Source organism: Carcharhinus amblyrhynchos, chromosome 10 (assembly GCF_965287045.1).
Source record: "Carcharhinus amblyrhynchos chromosome 10, sCarAmb.v2.hapA, whole genome shotgun sequence".
Classification (NCBI taxonomy): Eukaryota; Metazoa; Chordata; class Chondrichthyes; order Carcharhiniformes; family Carcharhinidae; genus Carcharhinus; species Carcharhinus amblyrhynchos.
In genome coordinates, this window is record NC_137333.1 from 27,479,408 (window position 1) to 27,501,126 (window position 21,719).

General features: G+C 41.9%; 1 protein-coding gene across 1 annotated transcript in view; it reads right to left on the reverse strand.

The window, feature by feature from the left end:
* abcc4 (ATP binding cassette subfamily C member 4 (PEL blood group)) overlaps positions 1–21,719 on the reverse strand; it is a 411,789-nt gene that overhangs the window by 14,536 nt on the left and 375,534 nt on the right. Inside the window, exons 28-30 of the mRNA XM_080198151.1 lie at positions 15,490–15,662; positions 5,455–5,560; positions 1,852–1,986 (exon numbers count right to left, since the gene is read on the reverse strand). Coding sequence (XP_080054277.1) covers positions 1,852–1,986; positions 5,455–5,560; positions 15,490–15,662 — 414 coding nt within the window. The remainder of the gene's footprint in view (positions 1–1,851; positions 1,987–5,454; positions 5,561–15,489; positions 15,663–21,719) is intronic.

Sequence of the window (21,719 nt, forward strand, 5' to 3'; positions counted from 1 at the left end):
TTGAATGGGAGGGGATTTTATCTGCACAGTCATAGATGCATAGGGGGGCTGAGGACACAGCCTTGTGGGGCACTGGTGTTGAGGATTATCATGGAGGAGGTGTTGTTGCCTATCCTTACTGATTGTGGTCTGTGAGTTAGGAAGTTTAGGATCCAGAGGGAGGTGCCAAGGCCCTAGCCACGGAGTTTGGAAATGAGTTTCGTGGGAATAAAAGTGTTGAAGGCTGAGCTGTAGTCAATAAGCAGGAGACTGACATAGGTGTCCTTGTTATCTAGGTGTTCCAGGGTTGAGCGCAGGGCCAGTAAAATGGCATCTGCTGTGGACCTGTTGTGGCGGCAGGCAAACTGTAGTGGATCCAGATAATCCAGGAGACTGGAACTGATTCATGACATGACTAACCTCTTGAAGCACTTCATAATGATGCATGTCAGAGCCGCTGGCCGATAGTTATTAAGGCACACTGCTTGGTTTTTCTTACATATCAGGATGATGATCATCTTCTTGAAGCAGATATGGACCACAGATTGTTGTAAAGAGAGGTTAAAGATGCCTGTAAATACTTCTGCCAACTGATCCACGCAGATGTGAGTGTATGTCTGGATACCCCATCCGGGCCAGTCGCTTTCCGTGGGTTGATCTTCAAGAAAGCTGCTCTGACATCTGCAATGGTGACCCCAAATATAGGTTCATTCAGGGCTTCCAGGGTGGAGGGCATGCTCTTGCCGACCTTCTCAAGGACAACCGGAGATGGGCAATAAATGCTGATCTTTCCAGTGGCACACACATCCCATGAAGAAATAAAATAAAAAATTGCGTTGTTGAAACAGGCATCCCTGGAGAAGAGCTGAAGCCATTTTGTACTGCCCACTCGATTTACATTGATAAGCAAGAAGATTGCTGTGCATGCATATTTAAAATAATGTACAGAGGACTGATCGGAAGGTTAACTTGCTGCTAAAGGTTTGTGATGATTGTAAAAAACCTTGTCATCTCTTTTCAATATTTGGAAATAAATTGTGATACAGTAAAGATATTAGAGTTCACGATTGGAATTTCATGCCGGTGGGATTTTCTCGTCCTGCTGCAGTGAACGGAGATTTGACTGAGTACCAAATTCTCTGTCCTTGCTCACAGTGGCAACAGGGCATGAATGGCTGGAAAAACTTTAAAAGAACACTGCAGTCCAGTCCCAGATGATCAGCATGAATGATGCAAACCGCTTCCATAATTGTGCCCGCAGCACTAAACATCCACTTGCTCAAAAAAAAAGACAGGATCAAATGTGGCAGACTTAGGCCATTAACGTTCAACATTTTGCAGATAGAAACTCAATTACATGAACACTGTTAGAAAAATAGAGCACATGCATTCCAGCTGATATTTTGGTGACATTTAAACAATTGTGCACATCACCAGATTATATCTGTATGCTACCCCAAATGATACCCTCGAGATGTAAGAAAAAGTTTTAAATTCAGCCGTACAGGTATTAGGACTGGCCTTGATGTCCTGATTTGAGTGCATTTACTACCTACTAAGACTTCTCCAGTGTTATCCTGAGTGGCTGTATTTCTTTAAAAATATCCTTTTTATTAATTTTTTTATTATCTTTTTTACTAATACTAGTACCAAAGCATCACTCTGCCCTTTGACAGCTAGACCAACAAAGCAATCAGCAAAAAAAACTGTTTAGCAAAGACAAAAAACTGGTGAACTTGAGGATGCTTTGAAGTCAAATATAAAACAACCTTATTTAATTAATTTGAAAGTAAGTACAGTTAAATCTTCTTATCTAACTTAAGTTTGTGAAGGAAGTGCAAGTTTTTGCTGATTTTTAATGTGCAACCTTACCTCTTTGGCTATCTTGGTCAGAGCAACTGTTTCAGCTTTGCCCAAGTGTTGCACCATCTTGTAGAATAAACCATCTTTGTTCTCAAGAAGGACGTAGGGTTCTGCATACTCTGCAATTCTTCCTGCATCCAGCACCTATAGTTAACATTTCAAACAAACAAATTGCTCAACTTGCATTGTTCATCAAAAAAAATCTCAATTTGCAAGCTGTGCTTTTGGTTTTGTGAGAGGAAGTCTCTCAGAATGACAGGGGAAGAGGCACATGGCTGAATCCCTGCCCGCCTTGGCTAAAATGCTGAGGTGCTGGTAGCAGCATTAATTGCTTTAAGGCAAGACTTCGAATCTTAGCTTAGAAGGAAGTTCTGCCTTGGAGAGCTGCTGGTCAATTGGATGTCTGGAGGTTCTGTCATCCCAGCACTGCCAGATGGGTACAGTGGTCACCGCTGGAACTACAGACAGTCCTACCATACCAAGAACCCCAGATATGTCTGAGGTCAGGGGTCTCATTTAGGGGCAGGGTGAGTGGTGTGAGAAGCTGGATTCAGTAGTTAATGAGAGATAACTTGCGAGGGTGGAGGAGTGCCTCTAATGGGTCCAGGGCCCCTCAAAGGAGATTCCCTCTCTTGCCCAACACCAACCTAAATTGCTAAAGCTGCAAGGCTCCTCGAATAACACAGGCCTTTCCCCAAAAAAGGAAAGCGCATTCCAGCTACAACTCCCACTAACTTTTACAGATGCATCATGAAAAGCATTCCCTCTGGTTGTATCAAAGCTTGGTATGGCTCCAAGACTGCAATAAACTACAAAAGATTGTGAATGTAGCCCAATTCATCATGCAAACCAGCCTCCCATCCATTGACACAGTCTACACTTTCCGCTGCCTCAGCAAAGCAGCCAGCAAAATAAAAGTATTGTTTCTTGTGCTATACAAACAAAGCATACCGTTCATAGAGAAGGAAACAAGAGAGTGCAGAATGTAGTGTTACAGTTATAGCTAGGGTGCAGAGAAAGATCAACTTAATGTGAATTAGGTCCATTCAAAGGTGTGAGAGCAGCAGGGAAGAATCTGTTCTTGAGTCGGTTGGTACGTGAAAGTCTGAGCTCACGTACCAACCGACTCAAGAATAGCTTGCTCTCACACCTTTGAATGGACCTATTTCACATAAAGTTGATCTTTCTCTGCATCCTAGCTATAACTGTAACACTACATTCTGCACTCTCTCGTTTCCTTCTCTATGAACGGTATGCTTTGTTTGTATAGCACAAGAAACAATACTTTTCACTGTATAATAATGCATATGATGATAATAAATCAAGTCAAATCAATTCCCCAGGTAAAACATGGCAGGATGAGGTCCTTATTGGGGAGCCTTAATAAGCCCAATGGCAGGTAACAATTTCCCTGCCCCTGTAAAATTTCAGATAAGTCGGACGCAGGTGGGTAGGTGGTGAGAAGACCACCTATTGGACCTTTAGTGCCCCTCACCTTCAAATCCTTCCTAGATTGGCAGAAAGACTCAAAAGTGGAGTCTTTTTGGTAATAGTTTTTTGAATACCATGTAATTTGTATTGGGAAGCCAGACTTCAGATCTGATGTGAATTCAAACGTTGCGTCTTCTAGTTGATTTATCTGAGTTAAACCCATTGCAAAATAAAAATCTTGAATTTGGTTTAGCTCGTCAAGGGCATACCTTGTTACAAATTATTAGTTAATCTTATCCTCAGGGAGTCAGACGAGTGTCTTATTTTAAGAAAGTGAATATACCATATGATTGGTTGTGGTGTGTCTGACATCTCTGCTTGTCGACACAGGTCTTTAAGCATATGAGGTGAGAGTGGGAGGGTGAAGGAATACTGGTAAACAAAAAAAAACACAGGATTTTTTGTCCAGGTGGTGATACTTGCGATACTTTTGGAGAGGTAGTGAAGGAGAAAGCAGGGGTAATAAGTCGCTGACGGAATCAAGGATGCAGTGGCATTACTAATACTGTGAAAACTCTAAATTAGGAGTACCAAGGCATTTTCAACTACTGGTGCCCTTTACATGGATGCATCTTTATTTTCAAAATAGTCGTTGTACATACAGTGAACCAATAAGCCAAATATCTCAAGGATACTTCTTGCAGGATTCCTTTTTTTTCATTCTCACTGAGTTTGTACCCACTTCTGGAGGCCTACCAAAATGATTGATTTTAATTTCTGATCATTCCGCTTCCCAGTTCATTACTAGAGTCATATTCCATTCAAAGAAGGGATATCCGTGTCTTCCTAGCTGCATCTTCACACCACCCCGCCCCTCTCACCCTCCCCTCCGACCACCACCGCCAAGTAGTTTCCTGCGGATATAATACTATGTGTAGTTCAATCACTTTCGCCGGGGGCAGTGCTCCGGATAAGAACGTTTCAGGAGACAGGGAATGAAATACAATGCTTTATGATGCAGTTAGAATCGTACATTCATAGAATCTCTACAGTGCAGAAGGAGGCCATGTGGCCCATTAAGTCTGCACTGATCACAATCCCATCCACAATTCCCATAACCACACATATTTACCCTGCTAATCCCCTGACATACACTAAGGGGCAATTTATCATGTCTAATCATTCAACCTAACCCGCATATCTTTGGACTGTGGGAAGAAACTGGAGCAGTCGGAGGAAACCCATGCAGATACGGGGAGAACATGCAAACTCCACACAGACAGCGACCTGAGTCCAGAATTGAACCCAGGTCCCTGGTGCTGTGAGGCAGCAGTGCTAACCACTGTGCCATTGTACCGTCTACAGTTCCAGGTTTTTGGGATTTGTTTTTAACCTAGTATCTATTGCTGCAGAAAAATTGCTGTTTTTTCAGTATAGAATCTTGCAAGCATTCGATCCCAGAGATAGGGTGCTTTCTCTGCATTTATGCATTAAGAGATCTCTATGGCACAAACCCCAAACTAACTTGATACATTACAGGTTGGCCATAAGTTATATTATAATTTGCTTTCAAGGTGTAGCTTCTATTAATTACATTGGCCTGAATTTTCTGATCAGCTGCAATGCTGTATGTACTGCTGCTGTGTGCAAAGATTTTCCCAGTGTGACACTGCTGCACATTTCTTCCAGAATCTTCTCAGTAAATGTTCTTTTGGAGAGTCGGTGCAGACTCAAGGGGTCAAATGGCCTCCTTCTGTATAGTCGGGACTCTATGGTACCTTAATCTACAGGGGCAATTATACTTTCAGGATGAGATAACTAAAGCTGCTTTTACATTGCTGTTCAATCTCCACCTCCAATGCAAGTTTTGGGTGGCAAACACTATTAAGATTAATCTGCTGAATTTTGTTTTAAAGTCTAAAAGTGAAGAGGACAGATATTCCTGTGGGCAGTTAAAATACTGGCCTGGCAGATTCATTGGACATTGGGAGCATCTCAATGCCATTATAATTTTACATACACTGACCAAAATGTCACAATTCCACAGATTGAATGAAAGCCCCAAGTGCATCCGACAGGAAGATTCTATCCATACCCAAATGCATGACAATGACAAATTCAATGAAGGTATAGGCTTATAACAGAAGCTATAAGGAAGTTTGTGCTATTGTAATTTCTTACCAGAATTCTATCACTGTCAATGATAGTATTAAGCCGATGTGCAATTGTCAGCACTGTACATTGTTCAAACTTCTCTCGAATTGTCTGCTGAATTAATTTATCCGTTCTTAAAAAAATAGGAAATTATAAGTGAAACAATGGAAATCTGAAGTTTTGTAGCTTTTAAAGTTTATAGATCAAAACAGCACAACAAAATCCTACTTTGTACATTACTTCAAATCATGCCAATGGAAACTTCAAATGGCATCTTGCACTGTAATAACTATGAACATTGATAACAGTAAATCACATAATGAAATAACCTCTCATAAGATTCCTAACAACTTCGAATTTACTTTAGACTTCAGGATACATATAACACAGAAAGACAAAATAGTTCATTCCAACAATTGGACTGATTAAACTGTTTATTGGAGAGTCACTGCATGCAAGTCATTGGGAGTGATAGCTAGCAAATCAACAATATTAATTAGAAATTGTGATTAATTATGATCTGTATTATTCTCAAAAAGTTAGCTCCTTATGCGAACCAGGTTTGCTATCATTTCACTGAATGCACTGAAATTAAAAGCCCTGCATAAAATGATGTGGAGTGGCTCTGTAAGATAGAAGATTATGAAAAATAAGAACAGGCATCTATCATATTGCCCATCTAGCTTGCTCAGCTATTCAATACAAACAAGGCTGATCTTGAGCTTCAATCCATTTTCCTGCCCACTCCTCATATCCTTTGATTCCCTTGATCAAAAACCTATCAATGCCAGCCTTCTATGTAACCAAAAAATGAGCAAGCACAATCTTCTGGAGTTGAGAATTCCAAAGATTTGAGTGAAGTAATTTCACCTCATTTCGGTCCTCAATAATCGACACCTTATCCTAAGACTGAGCCCCCATGTTTTATATTCTCTCACTGATGGAGACAATCTCTCAGTGTCCACCCTATGAAGCCGCTTCAGAATTTTGTAGGATTCAGTAAGACAGGCTCTCATTCTTCTAAAATCTAGAACAAAGAACAAAGAACAACACAGCACAGGAAACAGGCCCTTCGGCCCAACGAGCCCGCGCCGCCGTCCCAATGTCAGTGTCCTATTCATGATTTTAGTCTACGCCTAATGTGCGAGGATCAGGGAGGTCCAATTTAGGGACAATTTAGTACCCAATCAATCAGCCTAAAAGCACATCTTTGGGGATGTGGGAGGAAACCGGAGCACCCGGAGGAAACCCACGCAACCACGGGGAGAACGTGCAAACTCCCACAGACACAGGCCCAAATCCATGTGTCCGCACAGCAACAGAGATAGTCTCTGAGCTGTCATGTTGCCCTCGAGATGGTCCAGTTTAAGCACACTAACGACATGAAGCAATAGGCAACTCCTGAATCAACGTCCAAGAGCAGCCCACTACAACCTGCCGCATGCATGCCCCTTGCTGGACTTAAATACCTGTGGAGACAAAAAAATTCATTATTAAACAGGCAAAGACTGTAACATCCCTGAGGCAAAACGTATTCATGATGTGGGTATGCCGGCGTTGGACTGGCGTAAACACAGTAAAAAGTCTGACAACACCAGGTTTTAGTCCAACCTATTTATTTGATAATATTCTCACAAGCTTTCGAGGGGTTACCCTCTTCGTCAGGTGACATTCACCTGACGAAGAGGGTAACCCCTCGAAAGCTTGTGAGAATATTATCAAATAAATAGGTTGGACTAAAACCTGGTGTTGTCAGACTTTTTACTGTGCAAAACGTATTCCCAAGCCTACAATGTTTAGTAAGGCCTACTATATCCCCCTATATGTAGCCCGCTCATGTGGCTGTCTAAGTGACTCTTAAACAACCCTAGCGTGCCTGCTTCCACCACCTTACTCGGCAGTGCATTCCACACCCCCACTACCCTTTGCGTGAAAAACTGCCCTCTAATATTTGTCTTATACCTAGCCCCCCTCACCCTAAGCCCGTGACCCCTTGTTCTATCCATTTCTAATAGCGGAAAAAGCTTACCACCATTTACTCTATCTATCCCCTTCATAATCTTATAAACCTCTATTAGATCCCCCCTCAGCCGACGTCTCTCAAGGGACAAAATATAACTCCAAATATCTTTCATCATAAGACAACTCCCTCATCCCAGGGATCAACTTAGTGAAGTTTTGCTGTATCACCTTCAATTATTTATATCCTTCCTTAAATATGGAGAGCAAAACTGCACACAATGTTCCAGATCTAGTCTCACCAAAGCCCTGTAGAACTGTAGAAAGTTATTTTTGCTCCTGCACTCCAATCCCCTTTCAATAAAGGTCAACATGCCATTTGTCAATTGAATTGGTTGTTGTTCTTGCACACTAATTTTTGCATCCCTTAAATGATTGTACCAAATCTCATTGAACTTCAAGATTTGCAAGTTTCATATCTTTTCAAAAATATTCTGTGTTTCTATTCTTACGACCAAAGTGAATTGTAAATGTTGATGGGTTGTACAGACTGAGAACAAGGGACTAACATGCAGAAGGGTTTATTCAACAATCTTTGCAGCTCTTACATGCTATGTGTCTGTCCATGCTGGATGAGAACTCCTTGTCATTCCAATGTACATGTGACTACCCAGTCTACATGAATAACTTCACACTTTTGCACATTATACTCCATTGGTCATTTTGTTGCCCACTCTCTTCATATCTGCCTGTTATGCTTTGCAGCTTCTCTGTGCTCTCCCCACAGCTTACCTTTCTACCTAGCTTTGTATCATCAGCAAACTTAGAAACATTACTCTTTGTCTCTTTATCAAATCATTACTATTGATTCTAAATAGCTCAGGCCCCAACACTGTGTGCTGCAACACTCCACTGATGACAAGGTGCCAACTTGAAAATGTCCTATTTCTGGCCACTCTCTGCTTCCTTTTCATTGAGTCATTCAAAGGGAAACCGAATAGTGAGTGAAGTCTAGAATTTTCTTGATATGAATGCACCGCAATTGCTTTGATTAAAAAAAAGCAGAACCTGTTCTGACCTGCAGAGTAAGCTGCATGCAATTTTCCTGAGCATGCTCATTGCACATCTATTGGAGTAAAACCAGTTTAAAAAGGGTGCAAGCATCTGTGCAACCTTTTTAAAAGAACTTTCCAGACTCAAGAGACAAGCACACAACACAGGAACTCATTCATTCATCTGGTCAGCCCGAGATATTACTGCCAGTGAGGAATTTTGCACTGGTAATGCAATTGAACAAAGACTGTTGGTTCTGTCTTATTCAAGATGGTCATTGCCCTAGCACTTGTATGGCATGAATGTTATTTATTATCAACCCAAGCCTAAATGTTGTCTAACTTTTGCTGCATTTGGGCACAGACTGCTTCTGTATCTGAGGGACTGAGGATGGTACTGAAAATTGTGCAACCATCAGTTAAAATCCCCCATTTCAGGGCTTTCCAAGTTAATGTTTCAAGTCCAATATGTCTCATAAGAGTCTGCAGTGGAGTTTGAAAGAAGAGTCATATGGAATCAAAACATTAACGTCTGTTTCTCTCTTCACAGATGCTGCTGAGTTTGTCCAGCATGTCCAGTTTTATTTTAGATTTTATCCTTATTTTAACTTCATTTTTGCAGGAGAAATGGATGCGTAACATCTACAAATGAAACACCAACAGAAGCATATGGTTACTTTTAAACTGCTCATCCTTTGAAGTCAACCAATGCAGCACGTTGGCACTTGTTTGGCTATTACTGTGCAATGTCAAGGTTATGATGTGGGTATGCCGGCGTTGGACTGGCGTAAACACAGTAAAAAGTCTGACAACACCAGGTTTTAGTCCAATCTATTTATTTGATAGTATACTCACAAGCTTTCGGGGTTAGCCCCTTCGTCAGGTGAATGGAGAGTTCTGGCCTCAGACAGAGCATATAAAGCACAGACAGTTTAGAGATTACTGATTAGAATGTCAAGGTTGACAGCACCTTGCCAAATTCGTAAGTCAGCACCTACACTGTCACCCTGGGTTAGATTACAAAGCCACAAACTTTCATCTCCCTTCTCCATTTTCTTCATCTCAAAGGGATAATACCTACATATTTTTCTCTTCTACCAACCTTGTCTGCAGATCCATCATGGCATCAGTGAACACAGGAAAACAAGGAAGAAAAGGAAGAGGAGCTGGGCAAAACATAGGATGAAATATTTTCTGTTTACATAGCTGAGTGGTCACTCTATGTCATCTTCAAAGTGATATGAGTGCCGCCAATGGAACTCAACATTCTGGGGAACTTTGCAACCCCACAGAATGGGGTCTTTCTCTCTGCTCAACTACAGCTGGTCTGCAACACTTTCCAATTTGCAGTAGTTGAATACAAATCTTCGATATGAGAGAAAGCTATCCAATTCCTGCTGTTCCTTCTGATCCGGGGGGAGTTTTCCAATCTGCCGAGGAAGAGTGCTCTCTAACTGACAAGTAGATGCTTAAAACAATTAACTAGTCCACAGCAACTGGATCTTAGCCAGGCCACTATTGTTGAAATGGGATTGCTGTATGTGTCCACTGCTTTTTCCCTGCAGCATTTCCCTCTTGTAACTCTGTAGGGCATCTCATTATACTATTCGATTACATTCCCTGCAGATGATGCTGCTTTGGGGTGGGGATACAGGAGGGTGAGTGATCAATTGAACAAACCAGCAGCTCAGGATAGTCAGATCAAATCCTTATCAGGCAGAGTTCATAGATCAAGATTTGGAACAGTCTGATAGTGCAGAGAGTTGACACTATTCAAGAGTGTGTTGAAGACTACATGGACTCTACAGAGGGGAGGCCTCAGAGGAAAGGTCTCGAATCTGGCAGCACTTATGGAGGGATAAGATTGTGGGACAGATCGATGATCTTAGTCTGCTACAATCACACTCACCAAATTATATTCCACAGGCAATTTCACAGTCTTCCATTACCATCCCTGGGTATGTTCTTTCTCACTAATAGGACAGATGAAGTACAGGTGGTGCCACAGTGGTATACAATCAGGGGGGAGTGGATCTGGAAGTCCACAAAATTGCCTCTGAACACCATGAAGTTTCATGGCATTGGGTCAAACATGGGTAAGGAAACCTCCTGCTGATTACCACCGTTAGCTGATGAATCAATAGACATTCATGTTAAACACCTTTTTGAAGGAGCACTGAGGGCAGCAAAATGGGAACAAAATGAGTTGGATTTGCCCATGACCAAGAGTAGCTTAGCAACATCACTATTGATCAATCTGTCTGAGTCCTGGAGCAACCATCTTCCAGACTGGGGTGGCAGCAGATTGTAAGAGAGTAACAAGAGAGAAAATTCTACTTTACCTCACCTTCACCATGGCAATATTGGTAGGAGCGACCACGCAGGAAGTGATCAGTGGGGGAGGTGGGGGAGACAAGCACAGCAGGAGGCACACAGGGTGGGCCATGGAAGGGGTGGTGAAGTCATCAGGAGGGCCCCAATCCTGATGACCTGTGTTGCCATGGAGGGGGGTTACACTGCTGCCGATAATGGGGGGCAGGTCTCCCAGTTCCTGCACAATGGTGCCCTAGCAATCTGCAGCCAGCTTCACCAGCAAGCTTAGGCTCCTCCTCCCCCAATCTGGTCAGAATTGCACTTCTGTTCAAAAAAGGGACAAGGGTATCATAAGATTACATTTTCAAACCCGCCCAAAAACAGGCCTGAAACACTCCTGTTTTCTCGCTTGTTTGACACTTTGAATTTCTTTTGTAAGACTGCACCTGTTGACTCTTCTCTCTCCATAGTCGTTGCCAGACCTGGTGACTTCTTGCAGCATTTTCTGTCTTTATTTCACATTTCCAGCATCTGCAATATTTACTGCAATATCTGCTATATTCATTCTCTAATGGATTTGAAGTGATGTTATAGAATTTCACCAGCCTTAGAAGTTTAAAAATTTACAACATGGTAGGAGACTACATAGTCCATCTTGTTTGCAATAGCTAACAAATTAAAGGTAAAATTGCCATAGTCCCAGATGATCATAGATTACTCTCCCCTTTAAGGGGGAGAGCTGACTGGTGGTGATTTTAATCTGAAGATCACCACATCTCAGGCAAGGGGCAAGGCTGAGAAGATGAGCCTTTATGTATAACCTCAACCAATACTGAAATTGAACCTGTAGAGTTGGCATTTCTCTGCATCATAAACCAGCTGTCCGGCCAACTGAGCTAGTCACTCAGCTGAACTCCATTTTCCAGCTGTTGATCTGTAGCCCTAAAGGTTAAAACACTTCATCTGGGTATCCAAGTACTTATTAAATATTATGAGGGTTTTTGTGACACCTTTTCAAGCAGGGCTCCACAGTTTCTGGGTGAAAACATTTCCTTTCAAATCCCTTCTTAACCTTCCTTCTCTTACGGATCCCCCTCAATTGAAGAGGGAATTATGGCCTTCTTCTCTATTGTATCTTGGCTTCATATAAAACAGCTTTCTCTTTACCAAATGTTTCCTAGCCTTTAAAATATTTCTTTGCAATCAAATTTCGTCGTCCAGGCAACATACTCACAAATCTCTTATGCATACTGTCTAATGTAACCAGATCTTTACTAAAATGCAGGGATGAGGACTGTATGCTGTACTACAACTGCACCGTAATTAGAGTTTTATACAATAACAATTTATCAGCTATTGTATTCTTTGCCGCAGCTAATTAAGGCAAGTATGCCATCTGCCTTCATGCCCACTTTATCTGTTCAGCCATCTTCAGGGATGTATAGACATCTACTCCAAGGTGCTTCTGATTCTCGACACTTCTTAGTGTCCTATTACTTATTAAGTATTCCTTTGTTAGGCTTCTGCAAACACATTACCTCACACTTCATCTATTGACTGCCATTTGCCACTGGCCCATCTGGCCAATCCATTAGTATCTTCTTGCAGTTTATAGCTTTCTTCTTTCTTACGTGTCAGTCGTGCACAGCATGGTATGTAGGGTGTGGTCATTCTCTCACACGTTTCAGTGAGGTGAGGTAGAACTGGGAAATGTCTAAGCAATTGGAAGGAGGAAAACTTGCATGTGGTGCTCTTCCAGCACGATAGGAGGGATTTAGACAGTAACGAGAGTTGGGGAGCCGGTGGGCGTTGGGAGTGATGGAAGCTGGTCTCATAATAGAAGTGGAACAGTACCAATTCATCCATAGACAAAGTTACATAGTTGAAAAATACCCTAGGAAAAAGTAGGGAAAATCCCAAGATATTCTATAAGTATATCAATGGGAAGAGGATAACCAAGAGGAAGAGGGGACCATTCAGGATCAAGGAGACAATCTGTGGGTGGAGCCACAGGATATTGGTAGAGTGTTGAATGAATACTTCACATTCGTCTTCACCCAAGAGAATGAGGACAACGGTATGGAAGTCAAGGAGAGACTGTGAGGTTCTTGAGCAAATTGACATAGCGAAGGACAAGGTATTGGAGGTTTTGGTAGTCTTAAAAATGGATAAACCTCCAGGTCCAGATACATTATGCCCGAGGCTCCTGTGGGAGGCAAGAGCGGAGATAGCAGGGGTTCTGGCCCAAATTTTCAATTCCTCTCTGGCCACAGGGGAAGGTAACATGGACCATGGTACTACTTTCTGGAATCAGTTGCATTTTTGCACACACGCATTTCTATCAAGGACAGTCACCTCAGCACTTCACTGTACCGTAAGCTCACGGATAACCTCCGCTTCTCCAGCTTCTACCCTAAGCACGTTAAAGAAGACATCCCCTACGGAAAGGACCTCCGTATACACACGATCTGCTCAGATGAGGAGGATTGCAACAGATACCTCCAGACGCTGAAAGGTGCCCTCATAAGAACAGAATATGGCGCTCGACTTATTGGTCGACAATTCCGTCACGCCACAGCAAAAAATGGCACTGACCTCCTCAGAAGACAAACACAGGACATGGTGGACAGAGTACCCTTCGTCGCCCAGTACTTCCCCAGAGTGGAGAAACTACCACATCTTCTCCAGAGCCTTCAACATGTCATTGATGAAGACGAACATCTCGCCAAGGCCATCCCCACATCTTGCCTTCAAACGACTGCACAACCCCAAACAGACCACTGTCCGCAGCAAACTACCCAGCCTTCAAGAGAACGGTGAGCACGACATCACACAACCTTGCCACAACAATGTCTGCAAGATGTGCTGGATCATCAACACGGATGCCGTCATCTCATGTGAGAACACCATCCACCAGGTACACAGTACATACACTTGCAACTTGGTCAATGTTGTCTACTTGATAGCTGCAGGAAAGGATGTCCCAAGGCACTGTACATTGGGGGAGACCATGCAGACGCTACGACAATGGATGAATGAACACTGCTCGACAATCACCAGGCAAGAGCGTTCTCTTCCTGTTGGGGAATACTTCAGTAGTCATGGGCATTTGGCCTCTGATCTTTGGGTAAGCGTTCTCCAAGGCGGCCTTCACGACACACGACAACGCAGAGTCGCTGAGCAGACACATAATGAAGGCCTCAACAGGGATCTTAGGTTCATGTCACACTATCTGTAACCCCCATGACTTGCCTGGGCTTGCAAAATCTCACTAACTGTCCTGGCTGGAAACAATACACATCCCTTTAACTTGTGCTTAACCCTCTCTCCAGTCACATTGTCTGTATCTTTAAGGCTTGATTGCTGTAAAGACTTGCATTCCAACCATTATTTTGTAAATTGAGTTTGTGTCTTTTTATGCCCTGTTTGTGAACAGAATACCACTCACCTGATGAAGGGGCAGTGCTCCGAAAGCTAGTGGCTTGTGCTGCCAAATAAACCTGTTGGATTTTAATCTGGTTTTGTGAGACTTCTTACTGTTCCTCAGTATAGCTTCTTACTGTGTTTACCCCGGTCCAACGCTGGCATCTTCACATCATATTTTACAGAACCATAAAGAATCTGTTTTCCTCGGTTTGATGTCTGGCCTGCATCGTGTGTGCTGACCTCAACCAGGATAAGGATTAGGATATGAATGCAGAACGCAGCAGCCGTGGGCTAGGGAAGGCAAAAAAGTGCCTTACTTTGGCTGTCATGCATTGGCAATGTTTGTGTGCTTACTGGACCGAGAGGCAGTCAGGCCTGATGATAATGGTCCTGGTTCTGGCACAACATGAATAGTGTCGCTTGGTGTGGAGAACCTGGGGACCAAACCTCAGCTAAGAATCAATGTCTTCAAGAGGTGATCAGGAAAATGTTGAGCATAAATAAACAGATTACACCTTATCTATAACGATCCTTTTGGAAGTTCTATTAAGCATTTTAAAGGATCTTTACAAAGCACTTTCATTAAAAAGCATTGTGCAACTTGCTATACTGAGGAACAAGTTGGCATAGCATCTATGCAAATCCTAAGTTGACTAAAGAAAGAACCTTTGTAATACTAAATGAATTAAAAATCAAGATAAAATAAATTTCATGGGCCAAGTGGAATTTTCCAATCCCCTACTTCAAATTCTGATGACTTTATAATGTAAATAAATTACAATTAATCATCTTATCACTTTACTGTTCATTGTCAATTAAATTTGAGTATTGTTCACGAAGCTAAAAGGTTACAAGAATTCAAGCAAATGCTCTGTGAAATCCTGATGGACAGTTACTGACTATAAATTTCCAGTGTGGTGCTGAATGGCACTAGTGGAGTCTTATAGGATTTATTCCAGCATCTACTTCTTTAAAAAAAGGCTGCTAATCCACTCTTAGATAAGTTAAAATACACTGTCCTTCTAGGTAAGTTTAAGTAATAGTAGAAATACAAAGATGTGGCTGCTTTTCTGTCTAGTATGTAGCATTTCACGAATGCTAAAATCAACTATCAATTACAGTAATCCATCACAAATTACAGCATTGCAACTTTAACTCTGTGCCTTTAACTTCTTTGTTGCTGATTATCAAAAAAACCTGCTTTGATGATATTCCTACCAATACACTCTCTAAGCAGCATTTACAGTGTTGCTATAATACCAGTGTATGATCACTTATTTGAGATCATTGCACTTGAAGAGCAGGTCATTACCGAGGATCCACATTTGCCGTTGCTTCATCGATGATGAGTATTTTACTTTTTCTGAGAATTGCTCTGGCGAGGCACACTAGTTGTCTTTGTCCAACACTGAAATTGGAACCAGCTTCAGCTAGTTCTGTCATCAACTTATTTGGCAGCTCTTCAACAACCTCCTTTAGCTGCACCTATGAAGTGAATCATACAATGTAATATCATAATATTAATATCTTACATCAATTTAAAGGTCAAAGAATATTTGCAATACAGTTTATATTTAACCTTTCACAACTCTCTGAATTTGAAAAGTAATCCAATATTGTTTACACCTGCTCACTTCAGGTCAATACTGGGGTAATGGGATTTATTTTTCATTTTGATCACATTAAATAATAGTTGTTGGGACCATGAAGATCTGCTACTTCATAAATAATCTCTTGTTTTAACAAAAACAAAAATCACGATAGACTTTTATCTCAATAAAAAACAAACTAAAAATAGGAGCAGCTTTTGCCCTGTATCGTTCATTGAATTGGATTAAACACATGTCCAATGTTCATAAAATCAAAGGGCTTTACTGTTTCTTTTCTGAACTTTAGTTGCCACAATGATCAGCAATCTCTGTTGTCAGTGACAGAACAATATCCAACATCGGACAAACCACAATGTGGTATCAGATAAATAAAGCTCTGTAGAGGATCCCATTCCTCAATTTGTCACCTGGAGGCTATTCCTATGGCTACCTTGGACTGTGAGAGTTTCCTAGATAAGTTAGGCAATAATATGAAAATTAAAGTAGATAAAAGAGAAAATGTGGCAAAATGAGGGTGTGGAGGTGGGGGTTGCAGGGTCTGCGACCTACTACTGCTTCACTGTGCTAACTTCAATTGTCTTCTCCTGCTGTGAGCTGCTCCAATGCTGTCCATTCCAGGCAGATGCTGGAAGGGTGAAGGGGTGGATTCTAAGCTCATTTTCCTCACATCTGTCCCTGCTCCTACTGCTTCCTGTCACCCTCAGATAAACCATGCCAGTAGATCTAGGCCAATGATGGGAATGGTTGCAGATGGAAGGATAATATTTCTTAGAGTCTTCCTTTCACCTGATCACTTCCCTGGCACTGCTAATGAAGCAAGCAAGTTATGGATGTAGACGCCTTAGTGATCATATTGGTAGAGTCTTATTTAAATAAGTCAGAACAAGGTCCAGATTGACACCCATTCAGAGTGGGAGCGGAAATTTGACACCTGTTGATTTCCTGTAGGAAAGTCCCCAACAATCAGTGACTAGAGAGGATTCCATCGAATCACATTATTGTGAGGGGATAGGAATATGTTTTTAATGCAGCAATCAGAACAGGATGTTGATGGTGAATCTCTGAAAGATTGTTGGGATGTTGGTGCTGGGAATACCTCAAAGATCAACAGAGTAGGATAGGGGACGATCCACAGGACTCCTTGTGGGCTGGGAGGGAGCATTCTCACTCCACACACAGCTCATATTTCTGTGCCAGTGAATAATCTGGCTTTCATAACTTAAATATGTTTCATAGAATCCTTCAGTGCAGAAGAAGGCCATTTGGCCCATTGAGTCTGCACCGACCACAATCCCACCCAAGCCCTGTCCCCATAATCCCATGCACTTACCCTAACTAGTCCCCCTGACACGAGGGTCAACTTAACATGGCTAATCAATTTAACCTGCACATCTTTGGACTGTGGGAGAAAACTGGAGCACCCGGAGGAAACTTATGCAGACACAGGGAGAATGTGCAAACTTCACTAGTGATCCAAGGTGGGAATCGAGTCCAGGTCCCTGGCGCTGTGAGGCAGCAGTGCTAACCACTACTCCACCATTTCAATTATCGCTGTCAACATTATGGAAGCCAGAAATGCATGGTTAGGAGGTGGGATCTGATTTTTAGGATCTTCACTCCTTTCAGCCTTACCATACACATTGCGGAGGAGTTGGACTGAAAAATCGAAACAGGATTCTGCATTTCCAGCAGAAAACAGGTTCAATGCAAGCACTGTATGAACTGGGGCTACAACACTTTTGCTCCAATTCCCAAATCTGTGCTCTTATTCAGTTTTTCTTTGCTAGAAGCATTCAATCACTCTTCATACTTCAAATGTGAAAACCTACATGTAGGGAAGGTCAATTCAAGACTAATTGTGGTATCTATATTGTCAAGTCTGAATATTGAGATCATTTCAGAGCAAAATAGGTAGAGAATGAAGATTTGCTTTTCTTGGGAGGGTCAACAGCTGTTAAAATCCATTTATTTTATTCGCATAAACGGGTACTAAAAAGGTGAAAGAGCAAAATTCTACCATGTTGCACTACCAAACTGACTTTCTGTCTGGGAGAAACTGCATGCTAAAATTCAAATTTTAATCTGTGTCTTTAAAAATCACATTGGAAGATGTGCAATGCTGTCATGACATTCTTCAATTATCACCAAAAAACTGAAAATGCTGTTGAGCAACTGTTGATTGCTATTCATTCACAAGGCAATCATTATTTTTGAAATCTCTTCTTCTCTTTAAATTGAGCCCAAGAACTGCATAAATGTTTTGTTTCCTCCTGATATATATATTAAAACTCACAAGACCATGATTTTTATATCATCATTATCTTTGCCTGCATCAATAAAAGCTATATTTTATGCTCCAGTGAGCAAAACCCTGAAAATAATTCTGTTACGACTGCAGTCAAGCATGGATATTTACAGCATCAACAGCAGTACCATGTTTTGATGTATTACAAAACATAACAAAATTAGGATCATTTACATTATTTCTGACATTTATCGTGGATACAATTTTTTAAAATAGTGAGTGCCAACATGATTAGATGTACTTTATACAATGTTGGGTGGTGCCTCTTACAGAAACTGAGCATTCTGTCCATATTTGATAAGATTTTAGATAATCAGGCTAAAAACAAATTAAGAAGAAAATGAACTGTTTCCACCCCACCCACCCCCAAGAAATTCCTTTCTTCTGTTGTTGCGTGGTAAATTATTTGTCTGACTCACTTTCAAATAACTCATTTTGTTATACATGGAGTTGCTACTTGCATTGTTTCTTCAATTGATGGGATAGTTACTTAGAATGTCAGTTCAAAGTCATGTGTGGGTTTAGGGTGGGGGGGGTGTTGTTGAGGATTCAGGATCATTTATTCTGATGTGATCATCATCAAGTTTATCCTAAAGGGACAGGAATGGTTGTTAGCAGTTCCGGGATATTGATGTTTCAGTAAGAGTAGGGAAGGCGGTAAAAGAGGTGGAGGAGTAGCATTGTTAATCAAGGATAGTTTAACTGCTGCTGAAAGGCATTTCGAGGGGGATCTGCCTACTGAGGTAATATGGGCTGAAGTTAGAAATAGGAAAGGATCGGTCACGTTGTTAGGAGTTTTCTATAAGCCCCCAAATAGTAATAGAGATGTGGAGGAGGAAATGGCAAAGCAGATTATGGATAGGTGTGGAGGTCACAGGGTAGTTATCATGGGTGACTTTAACTTTCCAAATATTGATTGGAACTTTAATAGGTACAGTAGTTCGGATGGGATACTTTTTGTAAAGTGTGTGCAGGATGGTTTCCTGACACAATACGTGAATAAGCCGACAAGCGGTGGGACCACATGGGACTTGGTACTGGATAACGAACCAGGCCAAGTGTTATATTTGTTTGTGGGAGAGCACTTTGGAGATAGTGACCATAAGTTGGTGTCCTTCATTATTGTAATGGAGAGGGACAGGGTCACGTGGCAAGGCAAGGTTTACAATTGGGGCAGGAGTAATTATGATGCAATTAGGTGAGAATTAGGGAGCATAAAATGGGAACAGAAACTGTCAGGTATGGGCACAAATGAAAAGTGGAGCTTGTTAAAGGAACAAATACTATGTGTCCTTGATAGGTATGTTCCTATCAGGCGGGGGGAAATGGCCAAGTGAGGGAACCAGGGTTCACAAAGGAGGTTGAATGTCTTGTCAAGAGGAAAAAGGATGAGAAAACAAGGTTCAGTTGGGTCGCTTGAGGGTTACAAGGTAGCTAGGAATGAGTTAAAAAAAGGACTTAGGAGAGCTAGGAAGGATCATGAGAAGTCCTTGTGGGTCGGATAAAGGAAAAACCCCAAGGCTTTTTACTCTTATGTGAGAAATAAAAGAATGATCAGGGTGAGGTTAGGGCCAGTCAAGGATAGTAGTGGGAACTTGTGCATGGAGTCAAAAGAGATAGGAGGCAGTGAATGAATACTTTTCTCCAGTGTTCACTAAGGAGAGGGGCCATGTTTTTGAGGATGAGAGTATGATACAGGCTGATAGGATGGAGGAGGTAGATATTCTGAGGGAAGATGCATTAGCAATTTTGAAAAACCTGATGGATGATAAGTCCCCTGGGCCAGATGGGATACATCCTACGATACTTTGGGAGGCAAGGGATGAGATTGTGGAGCCTTTAGCTTTGATCTTTGGGTCCTCACTGTCCACAGGGATTGTGCCAGATGACTGGAGAGTGACGAATGTTGTTTCTCTTTTCAAGAAAGGAAATTGGAATGAACCTGATAATTATAGGCCAGTTAGTCTTACTTCGGTGGTTGATAAGTTAATGGAAAGGGCAGAGAGGATTTATGACCATTTGGAAAGATGCAGTTTAATTTGGGATACTCAGCACGGTTTCATGAGGGGTAAGTTCTGCCTCACAAATTTGATTGAATTCTTTGAGGAGATAACTAAGTGTGTAGACGAAGGTAGAGCAATTGACGTCGTATACATGGATTTTAGTAAGGCGTTTGATAAGGTTCCCCATGGTAGGCTCATGAAGAAAGTAAGGGGGTGTGGGATAGAAGGAAATTTGGCTAATTCATTACATAACTGACTGTCTCATGGAAGACAGAGGGTGGCGGTGGAGGGAAAACTTTCAGACTGGAGGCTAGTTACCAGCGATGTACCACAGAGAGCAATGCTGGGTCCTCTGCTATTTGTGATTCTTATCAATGACTTGGAAGAGGGGCTGAAAGGTGGGTTGGTAAATTTTCTGATGACACCAAGATTGGTGGAGTAGTGGATGAGGTGGGGGGCTCTTGTAGGCTGCAAAGAGATATTGATAGCATGCAGAGCTGGGCCGAAAAGTGGCAGATGGAGTTTAACCCTGATAAGTGTGAGGTGATTCATTTTGATAGGGCAAACTTGAATGCGGATTAAAGGGTTAACAGCAGGGTTCTAAGGAATGTGGAGGAAAGGAGAGATGTTGGGGCTCATATCCACTGATCTCTGAAGGTTGCCACTCAAGTGGATAGAGCCATGAAGAAGGCTTATAATGTATTCGCGTTTATTAACAGGGGTTTTGAGTTTAAGAGCTGTGGGGTTATGCTGCAACTATACAGGACCTTGGTGAGACCCCATTTGGAATATTGTGTGCAGTTCTGTCACCTCACTATAAGAAGGATGTGGAAGCATTGGAGAGAGTGCAGAGGAGATTTACCAGAATGTTGCCTGGTTTGGAGGATAGGTATTATGAGGAAAGGTTGAGGGAGCTAGGGTTTTTCTCTTTAGAGCAGAGGAGGATGAGAGGCAACTTAATAGAGGTTTATAACATGATGAAAGGGATAGATAGAGTGGACTTGCAGAGACTATTTCCTCGGGTGGATGTAGCTGTTACTAGGGGACATAACCGTAAGATTCATGGTGGGATATATAGGAGGGATGTCTAAGGTAGGTTCTTTACTCAGAGAGTGGTTGGAGTGCGGAATGCACTGCCTGCTGTGATAGTGGAGTTGGACACTTTAGGAACTTTCAAGCGGTTATTGGATAGGCACACGGAACACACCAGAACGATAGGGAGTGGGATAGCTTGATCTTGGGTTCGGACATAGCTTGGCACAACATCGAAGGCCAAAGGGCCTGTACTATGCTGTACTGTTCTATGTTCTAAAAGATAGTTTCTTTAAAATATATTTTTAAAACCCAGTCATGCTTTGAGTCAAGTCTTCTGTTTTATAAGGATGCTATGAGGATCACCTCCCATGTAATATTCACAACTTAAGAACTGAAAGGATTTTCGAATTATGAAGTGTGCTACGAACAGGGAGATCAATTTAGTAATATCTCGAGGGGAATCTTACCAGGATTTGACAAAGTGTCAATTCCAGTGAGAAAATCCCACCGGCGGGATTTCTTCCGGAATTCTGAACCTCATTTACAAATTTCTTTTCCCCCACAAAGAGATTCACGCTGCGCCCGTGGC